Below are 23,239 nucleotides of genomic sequence, written 5' to 3'. Positions count from 1 at the left end.
CCATGATGCAAAGATAAAACATGATCGTCACATCTGTGTTTCACTTTTCTTGGTAAAGTTGCACACTCCATTCCTAAAGCGAACTCACATTCAGTACAGCTTAAGCCTCATGCCCACATGCGTTACAAGTGAAGGAGACCTTTGTAGGCATGAGGCTTAAGCTGTACTGAATGTGGCTCTTCGGTTGATAAATAGTAAGCGGTGGTGGAATCTAAAGAAATACTGCTTCCCCATGAATTTATCTTGAATCGGGATCTTTTGGCTCAACTTTATCCAAATTAATCGAAAATGCAAATCTATGCTGATATAACACATGGAACAATGGTAGATCTCATCACCAAGGTAGTCTCTGCAAAATGGCATATAACATAATTATAGTCAAACGTCTCAACCGACATTTTCTTGAGAGGATGTCTTGGGTGACAGGGGTGGTTGATGATGTCTGGGAAGTCGATGCACTATTTGATATAGGTGGAAATGTGTTACCGCATCCATCGCAATGATGTGGTGTATACTCAGGTTCTCCTGTGATGTACTCCATGTCTACGTATTCCAAGGGATGATTGCAAGGAAACTTCACTTTACCATTTGGTTGGTCCATATTGAGTTTGGGATCGGCTTTATTTTTGTTGTTGATTATTCCCTTGATTTCTTCATCAAAAGGTTTTACAGTACAAAGATTGAATGCAAAAAAAAAAAAAAAAAGATTGAATGCAAAAGCAAGGACATCATCTATACTAGAATCCCTATAAAATCAACAATGGGTAGAAGATATACAACGTCACGTTTACGTTAACTGACATAATTACTACAAACGGTATTACCTGAAACATGTTTGAACTTCCAAAAAGATTGCATCTTTAACATGTAAGAAATTAGACTTTTTTTAACCCAACTCTATACCCAATGTAGGAGCACTAGATTCTCGATCAAATACCAGATACAATTTATTATCTATTTTCTTCTTAATTTGTACCTAAGAAAAAAAAAATGAATGTAATGTTAAATAGATATAAAGAAATATAGAGTTTTACAACTAGTGGATGGATGTTTAAAAGAGAAGGCTTACAAAGTGCTTATAATCGCAAAAAAAAAAACTTAAAGATGCGTCTATTCTCCATATCGTCTATCGTCCCTATAATTTGAGTAGTTAAAAGTTGATTTCAAACTTGTTTATCTATCCACCCGTAACCCGTAAATCATTTGAGCTACATGAATTCGGATCTTCACCACGTGGCCACCCATTTCTCTCCCTCCAAATCGTTTAGACTATGACTTGAAAAACATATCGAACAAGGAATCCCTCGATAAAAATGAAAAACGAAATTAATGAGGTGGAGACACTCGATTAATAGTCAAAACTTAAGAGATGATGACATGTTAATGTTACGTTGGAGAGAGTCGATTCATCTTTTAGATATGTACGTACTAGAAAAGAAGGAAAATCTATGTGAAAAGAGTCTTTTAAAGTTGACATAATTTTATTATTACATATTTTAGAAACATTAGATCAGAAAAAAAAAATTAAAAAAAAAAATAAAAAAACTAAATCAACTAATATATTGAGGACTTACATATTTTCTTCCTTAACTTTCATTTTGAGATAACAAATATTATATATTTCATAACATTTCCATTTTTTTGATATATGCTTGTTTATGTTTCCAGTACATTTCGGAAATTATTATAATCAACTTATCTATGAATAAAATTAAACAAGGTTAATTGTGCAAGTTTTTATTTTCTTCAAAAAAAATTTTTGTTCTTTTCTTCCCCACACCTTCCATCCATGTGATTTGGGGCTTTTGCCCATTTGATGAACAGTTTGGTTTTTGAGTATATGTGTTTATCAGCTACAGAAACGAACTATACACACAGAGGTCATCTACAATTGCCACGTCTTAGCTTGACCTATCTTCATCATTCAAAACCTAATACTAGATTTGCCCACTATTACAATATCTTTATTTTTTATTTTTGTCAAGCTGTTACATAATCTTATTACAATTCATTTGAAAGTTAAAATATCTGCTTTGTAACCTTTTTAGATCAGTAGCCCATTATAATCAAGTTAATCACTACCATTTGAATTTGTCCTCTTTTTCTAGCTTTTTCTTTAAAAGTTGTTTTTGAAAAATGCTGTTCTATGAGGAAGATTCATGAAGTGTTGTTGATTTTGGAAAAAAAGGAGATGAATCTGCATGTTGAAACCATCATTTAGGGTAGCTGAAGAGGAAACATTCACATGAAAGTGTAAGTGATCTTATTACAAACTTCTTAGATACCTTTCTTCTACTTCTCTCTCTCTCTCTCTCTCTCTCTCTGTCTCTCTCTTTTTTATCTACCATTGCCAAAGTATCAATCCTTCTCTCTCTATCTCTCTCTTTGCCCGAACCACTCAATGTCTTTACTCTCTCTCGCAGGTCACTATTAATGACCCCTTTGAGCTGTTGCTCCTTCTTTGTCTGTTGTTCAAAAATGGGTCTTTAGATATCCGAGTTCTTGGATCTGGGTTGTTTAAAGCCTTCTTCTTTAACCCTCAAGTCTGAAGATTTACTCACTTAAAGTCACCACATTTAAGTTTCCTCTGATGGGTTTAGCTTAAATCTGTCAACTTTGAGATTTGGTTCTTAGCTCTAACCAAGAGATTCAACTATACTTCTTCTTCTTTGAGATTTGTGCCTTTAGCAAAAAAAAATGGCTCCAAGGTTTGATTTTTCAGATTTGTGGGCGAAGGATACGAGGAGAGGTACACCAGTAGTGGTGAAAATGGAGAATCCTAATTACTCAATCGTTGAAGTTGAGGAACCTGACAGTGCCTTTCAACCAATGGAGAAGAGTAGAGGCAAGAACGCTAAGCAAGTGACTTGGGTTTTGCTACTTAAAGCTCACAAAGCCGTTGGGTGTCTCACTTGGCTAGCCACACTGTTCTGGTCTCTCCTTGGTTCTGTCAAGAGAAGGCTCAGTTTCACTCATCCACTTGGCTCTGAGAGACTTGGTAGAGACAGATGGCTTTTCACAGCCATTAAGCTCTTCTTAGCTGCTTCATTGGCCACTCTTGGGTTTGAATTAGTTGCTTACTACCGAGGATGGCATTACTTCAAGAACCCTAATTTACACATCCCGACAAGCAAACTCGAGATCCAGAGCTTGTTTCATCTGTTTTATGTTGGTTGGTTGAGTTTAAGAGCTGATTATATCGCTCCTCCAATCAAAGCTCTCTCCAAGTTTTGTATTGTGCTGTTCCTTGTACAGTCTGTGGATCGTTTGATTCTTTGCTTAGGCTGTTTTTGGATCAAGTTTAAGAAGATTAAGCCTAGAATCGTTGAGGAGCCTTTTCGATATGATGACGTTGAAGGTTCAGGATCTGAGTATCCAATGGTTCTAGTTCAGATACCAATGTGCAATGAGAAAGAGGTATGGAGAACAAAGTTTTAATCTTCTTACATTGTTATGTGCTTCACTATTGAATTAGATTAATGGAGTTACATTAATGTCTATTCTTGTTTAGGTATATGAGCAATCTATATCTGCTGTGTGCCAGCTTGACTGGCCAAAAGATCGAATGCTAATTCAGGTTCTAGATGATTCGGATGATGAAAGCATCCAGCAGTTAATTAGAGCTGAGGTTACTAGATGGAGCCAAAAGGGTGTTAACATAATCTACCGGCATCGCTTGGTTAGAACTGGATACAAAGCTGGTAACCTCAAATCTGCAATGAGCTGTGATTATGTGGAAGCTTACGAGTTTGTTGCAATCTTCGATGCGGATTTCCAACCTAACTCGGATTTCCTGAAACTAACCGTTCCACATTTCAAGGTCTGTTTGGTTTTGTCATGAGAGTATGAGAGAACCATTTTAGGGGAAGCTTCTAACATGTAAATGCTAATGTTATTTTCAGGGGAAGCCTGAGTTAGGCTTGGTTCAGGCTAGATGGGCTTTTGTGAACAAAGACGAGAACTTGTTGACCCGTCTGCAAAACATCAATCTGTGTTTCCATTTTGAGGTTGAGCAGCAGGTTAATGGAGTGTTCTTGAATTTCTTTGGTTTCAATGGAACTGCTGGAGTATGGAGAATTAAAGCCCTTGAGGAATCTGGAGGTTGGCTTGAAAGGACAACTGTCGAGGATATGGATATAGCTGTCCGGGCTCATCTCCATGGATGGAAATTCATATATCTTAATGATGTCAAGGTATTATTATATCAAGTGTTCTTGTCACAGTATCATAAAGAGCCTTGCGTAAATTTGACTAAAGTGTAAAGAATCTTTAGGTTCTTTGTGAAGTTCCTGAGTCATATGAAACATACAAGAAGCAGCAACATCGGTGGCACTCAGGACCTATGCAGCTATTTCGCTTGTGTCTACGAGCGATCCTGACCTCTAAGGTATATAAAAGCTACCGTGTGTTACAAAACCCTGTGATCATATCAGTGATGTAATGGTTTTTCCTTGTCTTCCTGTAGATTGCAATGTGGAAGAAGGCAAATCTGATACTACTATTCTTCCTTCTAAGGAAACTCATACTTCCTTTCTACTCCTTCACATTGTTCTGCGTAATTCTTCCCATCACCATGTTCGTTCCAGAAGCCGAGCTTCCTGTTTGGGTCATCTGCTATGTACCGATATTCATGTCATTACTCAACATTCTTCCTGCTCCAAAGTCATTCCCTTTCATTGTTCCTTACCTCTTGTTTGAGAACACAATGTCGGTCACCAAGTTCAACGCGATGGTATCTGGACTATTCCAACTCGGCAGCTCTTACGAATGGATTGTAACAAAGAAAGCAGGAAGATCATCAGAATCTGATCTTTTGGACCTCAACGATAAAGAATCCAAGAAGATGCCAAACCAAATACTAAGAGGAGTTTCAGACAGTGAGCTGTTGGAGATAAGCCAAGTTGAAGAACAGAAGAAACAACCGGTTTCCGTGAAGAAAACGAATAAGATATTCCACAAAGAGCTTGCGCTAGCTTTTCTTTTGCTCACCGCAGCAGTTAGGAGTCTCTTGGCCTCACAAGGAGTGCATTTCTATTTCCTGTTGTTCCAAGGTCTCACCACTCTTCTTGTGGGTCTTGATCTCATAGGAGAGCAGATGAGTTGAGTAACCAAAGAAGGAGATGAAGCTTCAGAGCTGCAGATAATGATGTATCAAGAGTCAGTTAACTCTGTGAGTTTCCTACTCCTATTACCTATTGTTGTAGCCATAGTTTGTAGGCATTTATTGATTTTTAATTTTGGTTGGTTACTTCTCTTCATTGTGATTAACCATTGGTAAATTAGTGTTTTAAGCCACCATTTATAGTTATACCTATATATATAGAGTATCTAGTATCTACCAAACCAAAGTCAGGAACTTCTTGCTTAATGTCTCTGATATAAGAGCTTGTCTTTAAAGCTCTTCCTCTGTTTTTTGGTTTCATATTGAACTTCCTATTTAATTTAAAGCAATACATTATTACATACTTACATGTCGATCTTCTTATTTCATTCTCTGATCTGAATGAAAATTAATAACTAAATTCTGATCCGACAAAACTAGAACGAGAAAGAATAAAAAATACTATGATTTTGTCTGGACTTAAGCTCGTCTGGATCTGTGTCAAAACGTGAAGAGAAAGTGTCGGCAGAAACAGAAAAGCATTTTTTTAGAGCCAGAGAGAGAGAGACGTGTGAATCTCAATAATGGCATTAATACAAATCATGTGAAAGTTGATAGGATCAAAACAAAACTGAGCCACTTTCATGAGCTTCTGAGACCAAACCTAATGATGTCTGAATAAAAATAGTCAGATGATTATTCTGTATTTTTTTATACAAACTGCTGAACATTTTCTGAATTACTTAATGCAGCAAAGTTTTTTTTTGAGTTTTAACAAAGTGATTTCTTCTAACTTAAAAAAAGATTCACATAAAAGTTAAATCAAAAACGGTTATATAATCAAATCAATCATCCACTGAGAAATCTGGCTCATCAGGTTTAGGCAGCATTGGTATTTCAACATCTTTCAACTTATGAGCCGTCCTCCTTGTGTTCTTAGCAAACCTCGAAGCAAGTATCGTTGCAGCAAAATGCGGTTTCACATTAGACGTATGATGACGAGTTTTAGAGCTCTGTGTCCCTCCTTCATGACTCATCATTTCCTCGGTTGCAGCAACCGCTACAGCTTCTTCTTCATCATAAGAAGAGAATGACTCAGCCAAGCTAAGACTCTTTGCCAACAGTTTTCTTTTATACCGTCTCCAAGCGACTTGTACGAAACAAGCAGCCCAAGTTCTCCACTGGTGAGAGTAATAGCGGAATGTGTGTTGAAGCTTCTTGCTATGTAAACGCCTGAATTGGTTAGCCACAAATTTGAGATCCCCTGCTTGTAAAGCAAAGGCTTCAACTTCTTCTAAAGCTCGCACCGTTCTTGTTGAGGATGGTAAGTTAACTGTTGATTTTGGTAACAATGCCCATGCAAGAAGCTCTTCTCCGCAGAAATCTCCTGGTCTCAGTGTGATTGAGTTGTAGAAACCTGTTCTGCCTCCATTTGTCGTCGAGCTGTCGAGTTTTCCACGGATGATGAAGAGCATTTCGGTTACTGGATCACCTTCACGTACAATGTAGTTCCCTTGTGTGCTTAGAGATGATGCTAAACGTTCGCATATCGCATCTAGTAATTGATCATCCATTTGCGCAAATAGCGGTACCTGAAATATCATCGCAAAAACTAAAAGTCAGACCAAAAGGGTGCAACATAACAACCGAACCAGTTGGAATGTGTTTTGAGTTGAGTGGTGAATAGACTTACACGACGAACAAGATCGAGACAGAGATGTCGTTGGATGTCTCTACGAAGATCTGCAGGTAATGAATGAAGAATGGTTTCTTCGTCAACACCTCGAGTCGCCAGCCATTTATACTGCACGAAACGCCTCACGCGTTCTCTTAGGTTCTGCGGCAGTAGCCTATGTCCCATCCATTCTTCTGTATCTCTTCTTTTCAGTCTCCACTCCTCAAGCCTCACCGTGATTGATTGCAAATACGTCTATAAATACATCAACCAAATTAAAAATCAACAAAACAATTGTTCTCTATTCAACAAAACAAAAGAAGATTCATGTTTTTTACCTGCATGTTTCCTATTAAAAGAGCAAACAAAACCAGACCAAAGATGGCCACCAAGATAGCAAACATGGTCTCAAGAACTGAAGTACTTGTGCTAAGATTTTGTCCATAAGAACTTTGACAAGAAAGCTGTGTTAGGAGAATCAGTAAAGAGATGATAAAGTAAGAGTAAGTGACTGATCTGAATAAATTACCTTAGATTCTGAAGTCCAAACCATAAGCAATACAAATATTTCTCCAAGAAAGGCGAAGAAACCACGTTTTTCGTGAGAGCATCCGCGAAAATACCGAACGTGAATTGGATATTATTCGAAGGATCACAATTGCTAAAGACAACGGTTACATTCTGCCAGCTATTCCGATCCGGATGGTCCAATGTACTACAATCAAAGAAATCCGTAATACATTTTGGAGGCCCTAATTCTTTATGACATTCTGCTTTCCAACACGTGGCTTGGCGTTCTATTGACAATAGATACCACGCCGAACCTAGAATCTACACAACACAGAAATGTCAAAACATAAGAAGAACATAACATAACATAGCAGATTGTAACTCTTGTGAGTTGATTAGTGAGTTCTTTCATTAGTCACACTCACATGACTAGCAAGCATATATTGGAGGAGATTGTAAGCAGCACCGGCCCAAGCGGTGGTTGTAACAACTCCGGTAGCTTTGATAATCTCAGCGCTAAGAGGGAAAATAAGATAAAGGCGAGGAATGTATTGAACAAGAACTATGAGCACAAGAGCATTTGTTGTATGATCTGAATGAGAGCTTCTGATTGATGGCAAAATAAACCAGCTAACAATCTGCAAACAATAATCAAACACTCTGTAACATAACAAAAAGTTTAAGAAGAAATTTAAATCATGTGGCCCCGGTTGTCCGGTCCCGACTAGTCCGTGGTGGACCTCCACAATCCAAGTGGCGGCCACACGGGTAACAAATTCAAGATTTCAGGATTTGCAAAAATATATATATATACCTGAGGAAGAGGCAAACAAGCAATGAGATCAACGATGAAATCTGATCTCAAGTATCTTCTAGCAATCAATTTAGGATCTTTAACAAGTTCTCCACGACCAAACACTCTAGAAGTACGAGAAACATAAGCTGTTCTGAATTTGATCACAATGTGTAAAACATAGAACAAATCCGCAAATGTTCTGAAGAAAGTAATGACGATGCCAAGCTTCAAATCTGTAGTCATACAAGACGACCGTCCAATGCGTTTGACTGAAGAGAGGAAGAAGAACAAAGGGTCGACGTAAAGTGCAACAAGACACCAGAAGAGAAAAATCCTGTTCCATTGGAGCACTGCATCACCACCAGGATCTAGAATCTTGTCTCTTTCGATCTCGAAGTTCTCTGGAAACACTTTGAATCTGCCAAATCTTGGGATTTTCAAACGGGTTTTGCTCTTCTTTGGTACTTCTGGTTTTGTAAATGGAGCCGTTGTTGTTTTGAACAATGGCACTCTCTTCTCTCCTACTTCTATTGTTTGTTTCTCGTCTCCATAGAATCTGTCACAATAAAATCAAGAACAGAGTTGGGTTTTTAACAAATAAGATCAAGAACGAATCATTCCAAAATAATGTACTAATGCAATAAAAAGATTAGAAAAACATATTCATAACTTTATTGGGGTATAAATTAGTATAAACGAATGAAAAAAAGAAAAACTTAAAAACGATCAAAACTTTATTGGGATTGGCCAACTTTTTTTACCATCATTGAGAGAACCCAAAAAAAAGTGAATGTTGTTAAAAAGATGAAAAATCTAGAACCTGACAGTATTGTCTCTTTTGAACTCCATCTTTGTATTGTGAGTTGAATCTTTTCAAACCAGAAGCAAGAACAGGTTCTTGTTCTTTTTTAGGCAATGAGAAAGGAATCAGAGCATGAGAAGGTTGTATTCATGTTCAGAAAAATGGCAGAGAGAGAGAGAGAGAGAGAGAGAGATGGGCTGTAACAGATTTATTGGGTTTGACTTTACGTGAAACAACAAAAGATGAAGAGAGAGAGAGAGAAGTGGAGAGAAGAAACAGCTAATGTAATGCTGCTAACTAAGAGAAGGTAAAACGAGTGAAAGACTTAATACTAGTACTAACTAAACTTGTTGTTGTGATTTTATTTTAATGTTTTCTTGGAAATTGCAAAGAGAGAGAGAGACAGAGAAGAGAACGTGGGTTCCATTAAAGCTAGTTTTTATTTTTATAAGGAGATAGACCAAACCAATTCTCAAGGACAAGACGACTCTATTTGTCTCTCCCTAGCTCTCTCCTCATACTATCTCCCGTGTGTTGCGTACAAGATTCAGTATTTTGCATTTTTATATATGACTTATGAGATCATATGATGTGTATCATTGAATCATTGAATACCAATCACAAAAATGAAGAACTCTCATTCCGTATATTCACGAATATAAATGTGTCATTAACCGGAAAACCCGAATGTTTAAAATTCCGTTAGGTGCTAGCTAATCGGGTGATCGGGGTAACATCTACTGTCGAGTTAGTTAGGATGGTAAAGTTGCTTTGAAAAGAGGACCGCCTTAGTCTTGTTTTCAAAAGTTAGTTTATAAACGGATGTAGCAAATCAGTATAGATATGTACTTCTTCATTTTCAGTTAACAAGACTTTTATATGAATTATAAGATATTGATATATGTAATGTAACTCAAATAAAATTTCAAATTATTAGCAGTAATTTTTTTATGGTACGTTTATAAACGCAATAACTATTTAGGCTCCGAATAGAAACATACATGCGGATATATAATATATATTGTTGGATTCGTCGTGAGATCAATAATTCCAGACCTTAATATATTAGATGGATTGTTGCTCGTTTGTTCTAAATTCGGAGATGTTCATACACGCAATAACTATTTAGGCTCCGAATAGAAACATACATGCGGATATATAATATATATTGTTGGATTCGTCGTGAGATCAATAATTCCAGACCTTAATATATTAGATGGATTGTTGCTCGTTTGTTCTAAATTCGGAGATGTTCATGCAAATGTGTACAAGTACAACTCAAGGGTTCAATATGCCAAAATCAAGGCTTCCAAAGGTTGTGTGTTTGCCCACCACACAAATTATATGTATACTCAGCTGTTTTATGGTTGTGAAAACTAATAGTAACATCGTACATTGTATTGTAGATTCATTAGTTAATTAATTGTGTTAAATGCATACAATTGTTCACAATTTATGATGAACCCCACCAATCCTCCCCACGCCCAAAGTGGGCCATTTCAAGTCTTCGTATGACAAATATGCGATCATTCAATTCAATTCATTTCATTTCTCAAATTTACTTTTTGACAAATAAAATATTTGAAGGTTTCGTATACCAATAATGCGACGCCACTCTGTTATTTCATACTCCCAAGACATTATGGTCTTGGTTGGATAATATCAAGTTTGAATTACTTGAATAAGGACGAACTCCGAACTCCGATCAAAGAGATTGTGTAAACTCAAAAGGTGAACTATTTTGATTTTTAGCACGATTATTTTCTTTCGAATTCGAATTAGTAGTTTTCGAGGTCAGTGAATGCTTTACACATAATGTGTACATTGCTACGAAGATGAGTAGGCAATCTTACGTTAAATACCTTGCAACAGTACAGTGATCTCGATTGTTGGATAATTTTAATGATGACCATGCACAGTTGATTATGATATGCGTGAAAGTGAGAAACATAGGTAACAGAGTTTTGTCCAAAAAAAAAAAAGTACAGAGTTTTGCTAAAATATACGATGTGACCAAACTCGTAAAGTTGGGTCGCTATAATATAATCTCAAAAAAGACAACCATGAAAACTGGAGAAGAGGGAGCAAACAAAAAACTTTCAGCAAAGCCAGAAAAATTCGTCAACCGTTTGATAAAAAAAAGAGAACCAAAATATCAATCCATGAATCAAACATGATGAAACAAAAGCAGAAACTATTGCAAATGGGCAGTAAGACCTGGACTTGAAAGGAGAACATCAAAAATGAAAAATGCACACCTTTAACCGAGCAGAGACCTTCTACATATACTCTAAACTATCATCAAAGGCTGCACTTGAGACAAATTTCTTCAAATCCTTAGGTAATAAGTACCAGATCACCCAAGCTGATGAAGTTTTCAAACATAAGAGCATCTAGATGAGAAGCAGAAGCAGAGTAGAGGTAAATTATCATGAAGATCCCAATGCAGGCCGATCAAGATACCAAGAAGCCAGAAGCAGATACGCAATGAAGCAGAAGTAGAGGTAAACTATTATGAGATCCAAAGCAGGCAATAAAAATGACGAAGAAGCCAGAAGCAGATAAGCAAAACTAGTGGTAAGCTATTATGAAGATCCCAAAGCAGGCTGATCAAAATGAGCAAGAGCCAGAAGCAGAAGTAATGGTAAACTATTATGAAGACGCCAAAAGCCGATCAAAATAACCAAGAAGCCAGAAGCAGATAAGCAATGAAGCAGAAGAAGTGGTAAACTATTAAGAAGATCTCATAGCAGGACGATCAAATTAACCAAGAAGGCAGAGAAGCAGATAACCAATGAAGCAGTAGAAACCCGAAGAAACCTCGACACAACAGAACATAACACACACAAAAACAAAGAAACACATAGGTTTTTAGCATAAGTTCTGTTTATGTCTTTTAAGAAGTTGGGTAGATATTTAAAAGTATTTTACCTAAAGGCAGATACAACTACGGCTTCATTATCCAAACGCAAAATGAAGCATCCCAGCAATTCAAAAGTAGCAAGCATATCAAATCCACCCCACAGCTAAAACATGTTCTCTTAGTGAAATCCACAGATACTAATTTCTCTTAAGCGTCCTCATGACACCACAAGCACACAGTCGTTTCCTCAATCCTGATTCCATCACTTGCTATCTAGACAAGTAGTAACTCTCAGCTCCGGCTTCTGCGCACATCTTTCAGACCATTTCTGCGTAGACAAACACAAAAGCTTATCAGTCGTAAGGACTTTGATGTATTGAACATCTAACAAAAAGGTCTACTTAGGATTAATATGCATGTGAGAGAATAATGCCACAAACACTTGTAACAAATAACAGTTGCTTTGATATCAGTTCAGTTCCAGTCAAATATTAATTGAGATAGCATAGACTCTAGAGTAAAGGAAGTTTACCCATTAGCGTATGGCACCTCATCACGTGCTCTATAAGGTGGTGGTGACCTACTGTAGTTGCGACCACGAGGAGAAGGACTGCGACGCCTTGGAGGAGGAGGAGATCTAGCACGAGGGCTGTAACTCCTGTGAAACCCAAAAGAAAAGTTAAGTTAATCAGCGCACGGGAACAATAGACATTACTAACAAATCTTCAATCAGAAAGAAGAGTGGCAATAACCTCCGGCCTCCATAAGTTGGGCTCTTCCTGTATCTAGGAGGACTGCGACTACGGCTACGGCTGCGACGCCTACCCGAACCACCACGTGAGCGGCATTCACGTGCAAAGTGACCAGACTCACCACACTCATAGCACTTCAAATCAGAACCACCACGTCCACGGCCACCATCACCTCCACGACCACCGCCGCCCCCTCCACGGCCACCACCACCTCCACGGTTATGAGACTGCTCTACCCTCCATCCATTTTTGCCTACCATGACAGTACAGAGCATATGTATATCAATCTCCCGAACATCAGAGACCAGCTTCACCGTAATAATTCAAAAGAGAGCAGAATAGGAGACTAATGAATACCATCTAATGCACGGATGGCGTCACGGGCATCCCTTGAGTCTTCAAAATCAAGAAACGCGTAACCAGGTGGTCTTCTAGCAACCCAAACACTACACAGACACCAAAAGAACAATGATAGTAACTTACACACATCAATTAAAAACGTAAAAAATTAGGTTAGAGTAGTCGATTTCGTACCTCCTGATCACACCAAAGAGACGAAACTCATCCTCGAGTTCACGCTCAGTAACTCGCGGATCCAAGTTACCAACATACACACGCGACATTTGTTCCAGTAGTTACCTATCAAATTCAACAACACATAACTCAATTCTCTAAACAATATTACCAAAATCAAAAACCAATAAACAAAAGATTCATATCTATTGATCCAACTAAGATTAAAGAACAGACGAATACAAGAAGAGACAAGCGGAGATCGCGATTACCTGAAGAAACTAAGGAGTTGTGAGAAACGGCTTCTCTCTCTTCTTGCTTGCTCGTCGTGAAATTAGGGTTATCGACTCGAGAGGTTGAAGATGGAAGTTTCTTTTAGTGTGGGTCAAATTATATGTCCTCAAAATCAAGTTTTTATTTTGGGCTTGGTATAGGCCTCTTACACTAAGGCCCAGTGTTAGATATTGGATAGAATATAAAATTAGATAAACATATATTTTTAAATGGCTAAAAATAGGAAAAATAAACTTATCTTTATTTTATTTTAAGAAATAATACAACAGTTATTTTTAAGAGTTACAAATTTTTTAAAGAAAAAAGGAGGTTTTCTATAAAAATAAAAAAATAAAAAAAAAATACCACCATTGTAAACATGTATACGCACAACGTAATGAGATTTGATATCTCTCTTTCTATAGTAGATCATACAATCTAACCATTACTGTAAGAAACATAAATAATATATTAGAAAATCAGCATTTTATCAACGATTTGGATGAAAATTTTGTAAAAGAAACGAAACCATTCTTACATCTTTGTTGTTTCATTTCTTTGACCTTGACTAATGGAATAACCAAGCTTATCTATTTGAGACTTATCAATGTTTGCCAATTGCACCAACTCATTCTTTGTAGCATAGCGGAACACGACCCATATCTCAAGAAGACCGAACTACACAACTCATCATCTCTAAAGAAGACCGAACTACGTACTGATACTATTTTAGTTTCTAACTCAATTTTCTTCTTTGTAATGAATGGATTAATTAACCATAGTCTTCTTTTATCTAACATTGACCCATGAATGTGAATATAGTTTAAAAAATTTGTTGAGATCATTGAAATATGTTACATTCATGTTGTTGCTGTTGTTGTACTACTAAAACAGAACCCTAGTCTAGTTCAAAAGAAGAGTTACGCACAACATGATCATTGTCAAACACTTGATAAAAAAGTTATTATTATCATTCTCCCAAGTTTCCAATTCTTTCATATCTATCTACCTAAATCACAATATTCAAAAAGAAACCTTTACCATTAAACCATGGTTCTAGTCTGAAATGGTTTGTTTGAAAAAGACCGTAGCTAGAGAGGCTAACTCGTAGTTTCATGCTTTCTCATTTCTGAGTTTCACTTTTAAATAAGTTCACATAGCAAAAACCTGACGTGACAATATATAATAGATATTAGTTTGGGATTAAACCAATAATATCCAATCATTTCCAAAAGCAATAATATCATTTTTGTAGTTATTTATTTACTATTTAGCTAGTGCGTACCTTTCTTGAACCAAGACTCCATTCAGTGAAAGGATTAGATTATTTGGTTATGTATTATTGAGATGTCGTCGTAAGTATCCACTTGGATTTTAAAGTATGACGACAACAATTTATTCTTTTTCTCTTCTTTTCTATGCAGATGGTGACAAGCTCAATTAACGATTTTAAAGACGGCACTCAATATAATTGCTCAATTAACGATTTTAAGACATGACGAATCATGCACCATTTCTATGTTTAGTATAGACATCTTATACCAATTATAGTGTAATGGCCGACCCTCTTAGTCTCTTACAAATGACATAACATAAATCATAGAAGTAAGAAAAATTAGTTTCGATTTTATTCTGCTTTGTTCCAAGAATATGGACCCAAAAAAAAAGAGTGATTCTAAAATTATAAGCTACATATGTAGGGGTGTACAAGTGGTTCCTATCAAGTGCTAAATATATTCCTTGTCCATTCATGGAAATGTAAGATTTAATGTAAGATTTTTGTAAATAAACTAATAACCAGTGGATAAGGGATTTGTCTTTTTTCCAACAAAAACGAATGGTGAGCACTAAGAAAAGAGCGAAGTGACTCTATATTCATTCCACCATATTCCCCAAGAATACAATTGGCCAAGAACTTCACAATCACAATTTCACGATCGCTATGTCATTCTTATCATCCCTCGATTTTTTTACTTTTTTTTTTTTTAAGATCACGAAATTGAAATGTCTAATATACGTCCACTGTCACTTCTTTCTAGTCTGAAAAAATGGGAAAATGAGTTGCGTTATTAAACAAAAATAGATGTTGGATTCCATTTTGAAATAGTATCACACATAACTTGTGTACATTGTTAAAACATGAATATGCTTATGTATAGTGTTAGAAAATAGGTTTTTTCTGTTTGTTTGCATTTTGTTGAAACTTAAATTTCCAAACTGTTTTCTATTGCCAAACTGAAAAATTGTTTTATATATCACTACTCTATTAGATATAAGTATAGAACACGTTTTTGTTCAGTGCATGCCAATGGGAAGAAGGGAAACGATTAGTCTTTGCTTATCTAATCTGAAACTGAAATATCACCATGCGTCACTCATTCATTGGTCGTATATTCAGCTTTTCTAACATTCGAGGATATAGAATACGTTACTTAGACCAGCAAAAAAGAAAAACTTTATTTCCTATTAAAAAAAAAACCTTTTAGAATATCTTACTCTCTGAAGAGAAAAAAACAAAAACAAAAAATACGTTACTACGTACGCATTTCAATTTTTTTGGTATTTTCATGCTCTCATTTTTTAATTGAGGTGAAGTGTTCAATATTAAAAGGATACTGAAATGAGAACAAATGAATGGCCAATATACTTACGAAGTCGAATATTCTATAAATACAAAACCATGTAAAAGTAATTTACAACCAAGTCCGATCCAAAATTAGGTCAATTATGGTTGCTAGATAGCCAAAGTATTGAGGTTTAATTATATGCAAACTGATGCAGTGACAAAATAAATCAAATGTTCATTTCACAAATATTCTTACAAATACGTAAATTGTACCCAAACATATAATTCACTTATTTTATGATTTTACCACAGTTTTGCAAATAAACCTTACATTTTTTATAGACCACATTGAAAGATATCAAAAAATATTTTGTTTAGTATATAACGACGTTATTATTATTTTTTACTGTTTTTGCCTAGAATATAACGTCGACGTTTAATTATAGTAGTTATAAAATTTTATGTGTTTTGTATTTTTTTGTTCACATTTTTTTTGCCTAGAATATAACGACGTTTAATTATAGTAGTTATAAAAAAAAATTATGTGTTTTGTATTTTTTTTGTTCACATTTTTTTTTGCCTAGTATATAACGCCGTTTTCTAGTTAATATTATATGAAAGTTCAGTAAGAAAATGACACGAGCAAAAGGGCAGTGTCGTCAGTCTCGTGATTGCAAACTGGCTTTTTAAAGACCAGAGGAACAATCACCATATGCTTCTCTCACATCAACTCAACCCTCTCCACCTTTCGTTGTCTTTCTTCTCTCACTAGATTCCTTTTCATTTTTCACTTCCTCATGGAATATTCCGGCGGTGACGGAAGATTCGACGTGATTGTCGTCGGAGCTGGAGTCATGGGAAGCTCCGCCGCCTACCAGCTGGCGAAAAGAGGCCACAAAACACTCCTCTTAGAGCAGTTCGATTTCCTCCACCACCGTGGCTCTTCCCACGGCGAGTCACGTACCATACGTGCCACTTACCCGGAGGATTACTACTACGCCATGGTTTCCGAATCCACTATGTTGTGGGCTGAGGCTCAGTCCGAGATCGGATACAAAGTTCATTTCCCAACTCAACAGTTTGACATGGGTCCTGCTGATCAACAGAGTCTCCTCTCTGTTGTCGCCACGTGTCAAAAACACGGGCTAACTCATCAGGTTATGGACCCTCAAGCTGTGTCCGAGCGTTTCTCCGGGAAGATTAGTATCCCGGAGAACTGGATCGGAGTCTCGACCGAACTTGGTGGGGTTATTAAACCCACTAAGGCCGTCTCCATGTTCCAGACGCTCGCGTTTAGACATGGAGCCATCTTAAGAGACAACACCAAAGTTGCAAACATAAAGAGAGATGGTGAAAACGGGGAAGGGGTGATAGTGTGCACGGTGAAAGGAGATAAGTTTTACGGTAAAAAATGCATTGTAACCGCAGGTGCATGGATAAGTAAGCTGGTGAAAACGGTGGCCGGGATAGATTTTCCGGTGGAGCCGCTTGAGACGACGGTGTGCTACTGGAGAATCAAAGAAGGCCATGAGGAGAAGTTTACGATTGATGGAGAGTTTCCCACTTTTGCATCATACGGAGCTCCTTACGTGTACGGGACTCCATCCTTGGAGTATTCGGGATTGATCAAAGTGGCGGTACACGGTGGTTATTGGTGTGACCCGGATAAGAGGCCGTGGGGACCAGGAGTGAAGCTAGAGGAGCTTAAAGAGTGGATAAAGGAGAGATTTGGAGGGATGGTTGATTCGGAAGGACCTGTGGCGACTCAGCTTTGTATGTATTCGATGACTCCGGACGAGGATTTTGTGATTGATTTTCTTGGAGGGGAGTTAGGGAGAGATGTGGTGGTCGGCGGTGGGTTTTCCGGCCATGGGTTCAAGATGGCACCGGCGGTGGGGAGGATACTGGCGGATCTGGCGACAGAAGGAGAGGCTAAAGGAGGAGGAGTTGAAATGAAGCAGTTTAGTCTCCGGAGGTTTGAAGAGAATCCTAAAGGGAATGCAAAGGAGCATCCTGACCAAGTGATACTTGATTCCCCATTGAAACATTAGGATTTGGTTACAAAAATGTCAACTGTTGAATAAAAATAAAAAAATTATTATATAATTATTGACTATTTGTCAACAGTAAAAATCATAATGTGTCTGGTTTGTTATAATTAAAAGTGAAAGCAATCTCAAACAAGATAGATAATGCTGTTAAAGAGCTTATGGAAAGAGAAATCTAAAACTGAAAATACAATAGCTCATTGGAGCTTTATTCAAATGTAAAGAACAAAGAGAATGAGATGCTTTAGGTTGTCTTCAAGAACAAAGTGATTGTAGATTTATATTTCATAAATGGGAAGAAGGAGAGTTGTCTCAATACAACTCTCAAGGTTACATTTCTTAGAGTCATTACACATATATATATGAAACTTATCTCACTTGGGAAACCCTAGTTACATGGGCTTTAAGACTAGTAATGGATCATACTATTGGGCTTTGTGGCTTGCTCTAATACTCCCCCGCAAACTTGGCGTGGTGTGAAAGCAACATGACAAGTTTGAAACCGCAAATGCAATGGCTTTGACATGAGAATGCGTCGTCGAAGCAAGATCGTTGTGATGTAGATAGCAGCATCTCTTCACCATAAAACCAGTCAGTAGTGTGAGAACTTTTCAGGTTCTTTTGACCTATTATTTGTCTCACAAAGAGTTCGGGTTTTCTTTACCTCGTTTAACTCTCCTAAGCCGTCTATGAAAAAGAAGAATTCGCTTCCACAACTACTTAAATCCTACGTGCTATCTGCTTCTCATCCATTTACCAACCACAATTTGCATAAAACCAATGTCTTTCTCTTTGACATTTTATCAAACACATTGTGTGCTCTCAACAAACCAGAAAAAAATTCAGCCATAAACCCATCTGTTTGCATTCTAACTTCATGAGTTCAATCTTATAATCTAAACTAGCCAGCACAAACCACCATAGAAATGACAACCAGCAAAATTCCAAGCCTATAACTCTAAACCGTTTCTTCCCCTTTCTCAAGCTCCATGTTCTGTTTTTGCTTGACGGGGACCTCTCTCCGAACGAGGACTAACGACCTACTGCGTTTTCCATTCATAGAGCTTCAACGGTTGAAGAAATCATTATCTTCTCTTAGTTGACTTCCTCTTAGCTCGTGACCTTGATGGATCCCTAGCAATGGACGAGACGATTAGAAAACGTCACTGCTGGTCTGACTTTGGAACTAGTAGAACCGGCAAACCCATGAACCGTATTGCTCTGATACCATGAAAGCAATCTCAAACAAGATAGATAATGCTCTTAAAGAGCTTATTGAAAGAGAAATCTAAAACTGAAAATACAATAGCTCATTGGAGCTTTATTCAAATGTAAAGAACAAAGAGAATGAGAGAAGCTTTAGGTTGTCTTCAAAAACAAAGTGATTGTAGATTTATATTTCATAAATGGGAAGAAGGAGAGTTGTCTCAATACAATTCTCAAGGTTACATTTCTTAGAGTCATTACATATATATATATATATATATATATATATGAAACTTATCTCACTTGGAAACCCTAATTACATGGGGTTTAAAACTAGTAATGGATCATACTATTGGGCTTTGTGGCTTGCTCTAATAAAAAGGTTAACCAAATCGAACCATCACTTTGAGACACTTTCAACTTTGGGCTAGAAAATTGCAATACCATATTTTTTAGCTCTACGATTGTTTAGATCTATATAGTTGTTGCTACTTCAAACATTTCCTAAATAAATTGCAATAACATATTTTATAGATCTCCAAAATCCATCTGCTTACGGCTTTTGTTTGTTGCTTCTCCAGACGTTTTGGCTCTTTTTTATTTTCCTTAATATTCCAAAAAGCATTTAGTACCACAAACGGTTGGGCTCTATGTGTCATACTCGTCTAAGGACATCTTCAATACGGACTTTCGTTCGAGAGAGTAACTCATTTTAAAAATAAAGGTTTGTGGATGTAATAACTCCAACGAAATATTTTCAAATGAGAAAATTTCAAAAAAAAAAAGAGCATGAACTATTTAATGTTTGAAAAAAAAGATAAAAACCAAAAAATGCTTTATCTATTTTTTATTTGGACGTTTAATATTTTGTTTTTTTAATTAGAAGAAAAATACCTCGTTTAATTATCTTAGGCTAAAAAGTATGTGATCTTTAAATTATTGCCAGATTATAACCCGCAGTTTAACAGTCGTTAAAGGGCGTCACCGAGCAGTAAACGGACGTTAAAATCTAACCACACGAACTGCGGGTTAGAATCTAGTAACAATTTAAAGATCAAATACTTTTTAGCCTAAGATAATTAAATGAGGTATTTTTCTTCCAACAAAAAAAAAACCAGGTATTAAACATCCAAATAAAAAATAGATGAGGTATTTTTTGACTTTTTTCCTAAAAAAAACATGAATTTAGCTGACAAAAAAAAGAATATGAATTATTACTTTTTTATAATCTTTTATTGTCTCTCTTATGACTGTTAACGATGTCATAACTGCGTTACTATTTTTGAGAAAAAAAATCCAGCAACAAACCTAATTACTTAATTAAACCAAAATATATATGAATTTTTTTTCGTTCCCAAAACTATACATATATCAAAAAGTTTTTTTTCCCCTTAAGAATGTTAGGTGGTCACAAATCATATCTTCTTAGTAACCTCATACATGTTCGCGTTACTATTTAGGATAGGTAAATTGAAAAACAAAAATATACAATTAAATTAGTCGACTTTCAAATTTTTCAATTATATTTTTCCTGGATTTATATCGACTTTATTGGGACTACATCAACACTAAAACTCTATATTTTCATATATTTAATATGGATAGAACTATACATATATTTAATAACATATATTTTTATTTTATTTTTAATATAATAAAATCACCCTAATACTTATCACTCTTAATTTTTGTTAAATCTCTGAATTTTTCTACAAAGCTTCAATGTATGAGGACTTGATCTATGTATTATTTCACTGTTATTTGATCTATGTATTTTTTTCTGGCATAAAAAATGGTGTGTTTTTCTGGCAGCAAAATTAAATAATTTATGTTTTTTTTTTGAATTTTTCCCACAAAGTAGTAATACATGTATGACGTTGTTAATGGCAGTAACAGAGACAAAGAGAAATTAGAAAAGAATAATAATGTGTCAGCTAAAAAAAGTTAATTTTTTTTTTTTGCAGATATTAAATACTTCATGTTTTTTACAGGAATTTTCCCATTTAAAAATCCAACTTAATATTAATTTTCATTACAATCCTAAATCTATATAATAATAGTAATTTAAGAATAAATTTTGAATAGTTCTGACTTTTTAAAAGGTTGAATTTTTTTATTCATGTATCATGTATATTTGTATCTTTTCATTACAACTTTTCGTTCGAACAGTTTTGATTTTAAGAATCAGTTGTACCTATTAAAATGTTAATATCTTCTTCATAAATAACTACCACAATTTTATTATTTTCATTAATTTTTCGTTTTTGGATGAAAAACCATAATTGAAATTCGTTCTCTTCAAACTTTTTATTAATATACACCATTTCAAATTTATATAAATTCTTTGTATTTTTAGTCTAACAAATTTTGTTTGGAATGAGTATAATAATGTACAAATATTAGTCAACTGTAGATATGCCTTCTATGGTAGCATCGATTTATCGTAAGAGTTTATAAAACATATGTTTTGCACATTTAGTCAATAAATAATATTATATTTAGAAAGTTAGGTCGTTTTATATAACATATGTTTGTTTATTGCAACTCTTCGGTTAAATGATTTTTCTAAAAATCTCATTAAAGTTAGATGGTTATGTAACAATCTCAACAAATATTTTTAAGACTGCATTTATTTATGATTACTCTTTTTTGTCGAAAATAGATTATATCAATCTTAACCGAAATTTTCCGTATACAATTGTTGAGTAAGCTACTAAGGTTAAATTTGGTTGTAAAAATCTAAAGTTTTACAACCAAATTTAGCTACATTATGTGTGGACTCGTTACAACAGCATTTCGTAAAAACAAATCTAAGTTGTCAGAACTTCTTCATCCAATGAAAGATATCAAAACACATATTCGAAATGAAATTTAAATACTAATAGCCAATCCATTGATTATGTTGATGAGCACTTCACATAAACCCACGAAAACAACCAAGGAGAATCCTCTACTCCAAAGTTGCTGCATAGCCACCAAAAGGGTCTTGGTTTCTGCTTCTAGAGCAGTCATGGCTAGATGAAGTCAAGTTGAACCCAAAACTTTAAAGCCATAGTGATCCCGAACTATACAATCTCCAGCCACTTGGAAGGTATTAGTATCAAAACCGTATCAAAGTTTCACTCGACAAATTGAGGAGGTGGGTGCCAATGAAAATGTTATTCCACATCTTTATCATACCTCTTAGTTTAATTCTGTTTATAATTTTTATCATGAAAATTATGTATATTGTATATGTCATTACCTTTTGCTACCTTTTTCATATAAATGCTTCAAAAGGGAACATCTCTGTTGTCAAAAGGGAACATCTACATTTATGTCTTTTTACAATTTCTTATGTATTAGATGTTTTTTGTTTCACAAAAAGTGTCATTTTGACACGTTGAAAAATTAAAATTATAGAATTTTTTTATTATATTCTTAATAAAGAAACTAAATTTTTTTCTCCTTCTAATCAATAAGTTGAATAGATATTAAAAAAATAGATTGTGTTTCAAAGACTGCAATATAAAAACACAAGCCTGATTACCATGATGACGACAATGTTTAGAGCGTATTCATAACTCGGATTACCATGATTATCAGTAATCGATGCTTCTGATCGTGATAGACGTAAGCAACCATATCACAAGCCTCAAATATCAGCCTCCAAGCAAGTACAGCTCTCTCTCTCTCTCTTGGTGCGGTGGTTCTCTCTTCGTAGCCAGCTCACAAACGTAAGTTATGGTCTTAGTGCTCTGGTTTTGGTTTCAGCTTTGTTCTACTTCATCCTCAAAATGTTAAGGTTTTCGTTGTACGGTATGGGTAACTTTTAATAAATAAAAAAAAAGAATTTATTTTTTTTGTTATCTCTGCATAAATTATAAAGAGTCATCAACATGCCTACCCAAACCAAGTTCTACCAAACTCGTGTGCATATATTTTTTTGTTGTTCATTAACATCAATTTAACATTTCAACAAAAAAAAACTAAACTAAATCTTGTAATGACACTCTTTGTGAATGGTGGAAATAGTTTTATTGTCATCGACCAAATTTTCAAACTATTTCATAATATAGATCAATTTTAGTTTGAATTTTTTTCTAAAAATCTTAATTATTTATTTTTGGATTATTCCCCTCCCCCCCCCCCCCC

At 35.6% G+C, this 23,239-nt stretch overlaps 5 protein-coding genes across 5 annotated transcripts in view; 2 read left to right on the top strand and 3 right to left on the bottom strand.

The window, feature by feature from the left end:
* Positions 1,880-5,463, top strand: LOC104752102 (probable xyloglucan glycosyltransferase 8). The gene is made up of 6 exons (XM_010474169.2): positions 1,880-2,253; positions 2,424-3,417; positions 3,512-3,820; positions 3,903-4,193; positions 4,274-4,387; positions 4,466-5,463. Exons 2-6 carry the CDS (start codon positions 2,698-2,700, stop codon positions 5,102-5,104), a joined length of 2,073 nt encoding a protein of 690 aa, XP_010472471.1. The 5' UTR covers positions 1,880-2,253; positions 2,424-2,697; the 3' UTR covers positions 5,105-5,463.
* Positions 5,878-9,190, bottom strand: LOC104752101 (probable cyclic nucleotide-gated ion channel 14). Its single transcript, XM_010474167.2, has 7 exons — positions 8,903-9,190; positions 8,101-8,638; positions 7,712-7,924; positions 7,306-7,607; positions 7,115-7,226; positions 6,795-7,031; positions 5,878-6,693 (listed from the first exon to the last, which is right to left on the bottom strand). Exons 1-7 carry the CDS (start codon positions 8,929-8,931, stop codon positions 5,947-5,949), a joined length of 2,178 nt encoding a protein of 725 aa, XP_010472469.1. The 5' UTR covers positions 8,932-9,190; the 3' UTR covers positions 5,878-5,946.
* On the bottom strand, positions 10,991-13,379 carry LOC104752100 (serine/arginine-rich splicing factor RSZ22A). The gene is made up of 6 exons (XM_010474166.1): positions 13,285-13,379; positions 13,034-13,138; positions 12,857-12,945; positions 12,500-12,752; positions 12,280-12,405; positions 10,991-12,075 (listed from the first exon to the last, which is right to left on the bottom strand). Exons 2-6 carry the CDS (start codon positions 13,120-13,122, stop codon positions 12,039-12,041), a joined length of 594 nt encoding a protein of 197 aa, XP_010472468.1. The 5' UTR covers positions 13,123-13,138; positions 13,285-13,379; the 3' UTR covers positions 10,991-12,038.
* On the top strand, positions 16,549-18,165 carry LOC104752098 (probable sarcosine oxidase). The gene has a single exon (XM_010474165.2). It carries the CDS (start codon positions 16,649-16,651, stop codon positions 17,900-17,902), a length of 1,254 nt encoding a protein of 417 aa, XP_010472467.1. The 5' UTR covers positions 16,549-16,648; the 3' UTR covers positions 17,903-18,165.
* The window catches only part of LOC104753962 (putative F-box/LRR-repeat protein At5g54820), a 4,114-nt gene continuing 2,851 nt past the window's right edge, over positions 21,977-23,239 (bottom strand). Inside the window, exon 4 of the mRNA XM_010476135.1 lies at positions 21,977-22,119. Coding sequence (XP_010474437.1) covers positions 21,977-22,119 — 143 coding nt within the window. The remainder of the gene's footprint in view (positions 22,120-23,239) is intronic.

Source organism: Camelina sativa, chromosome 16 (assembly GCF_000633955.1).
Source record: "Camelina sativa cultivar DH55 chromosome 16, Cs, whole genome shotgun sequence".
Classification (NCBI taxonomy): Eukaryota; Viridiplantae; Streptophyta; class Magnoliopsida; order Brassicales; family Brassicaceae; genus Camelina; species Camelina sativa.
This window is presented reverse-complemented; position numbering and strand designations above follow the sequence as displayed.

What these genes read in the sequence shown, in the direction of transcription:
- LOC104752102 (XM_010474169.2), top strand. Translation starts at nt 2,698, where the DNA reads ATGGCTCCAAGGTTTGATTTTTCAGATTTGTGGGCGAAGGATACGAGG. An exon ending in TAACCGTTCCACATTTCAAG is followed by an intron (nt 3,821 to 3,902) that starts GTCTGTTTGGTT and finishes TGTTATTTTCAG; the next exon opens with GGGAAGCCTGAGTTAGGCTT. An exon ending in TATATCTTAATGATGTCAAG is followed by an intron (nt 4,194 to 4,273) that starts GTATTATTATAT and finishes AAGAATCTTTAG; the next exon opens with GTTCTTTGTGAAGTTCCTGA.
- LOC104752098 (XM_010474165.2), top strand. Translation starts at nt 16,649, where the DNA reads ATGGAATATTCCGGCGGTGACGGAAGATTCGACGTGATTGTCGTCGGA.
- LOC104752101 (XM_010474167.2), bottom strand. Translation starts at nt 8,931, where the DNA reads ATGGAGTTCAAAAGAGACAATACTGTCAG. An exon ending in AAAAGAGACAATACTGTCAG is followed by an intron (nt 8,639 to 8,902) that starts GTTCTAGATTTT and finishes TTATTGTGACAG; the next exon opens with ATTCTATGGAGACGAGAAAC. An exon ending in GTCTCGATCTTGTTCGTCGT is followed by an intron (nt 6,694 to 6,794) that starts GTAAGTCTATTC and finishes ATGATATTTCAG; the next exon opens with GTACCGCTATTTGCGCAAAT.
- LOC104752100 (XM_010474166.1), bottom strand. Translation starts at nt 13,122, where the DNA reads ATGTCGCGTGTGTATGTTGGTAACTTGGATCCGCGAGTTACTGAGCGT. An exon ending in CTCTTTGGTGTGATCAGGAG is followed by an intron (nt 12,946 to 13,033) that starts GTACGAAATCGA and finishes GTGTCTGTGTAG; the next exon opens with TGTTTGGGTTGCTAGAAGAC. An exon ending in GAGGTGCCATACGCTAATGG is followed by an intron (nt 12,076 to 12,279) that starts GTAAACTTCCTT and finishes TTGTCTACGCAG; the next exon opens with AAATGGTCTGAAAGATGTGC.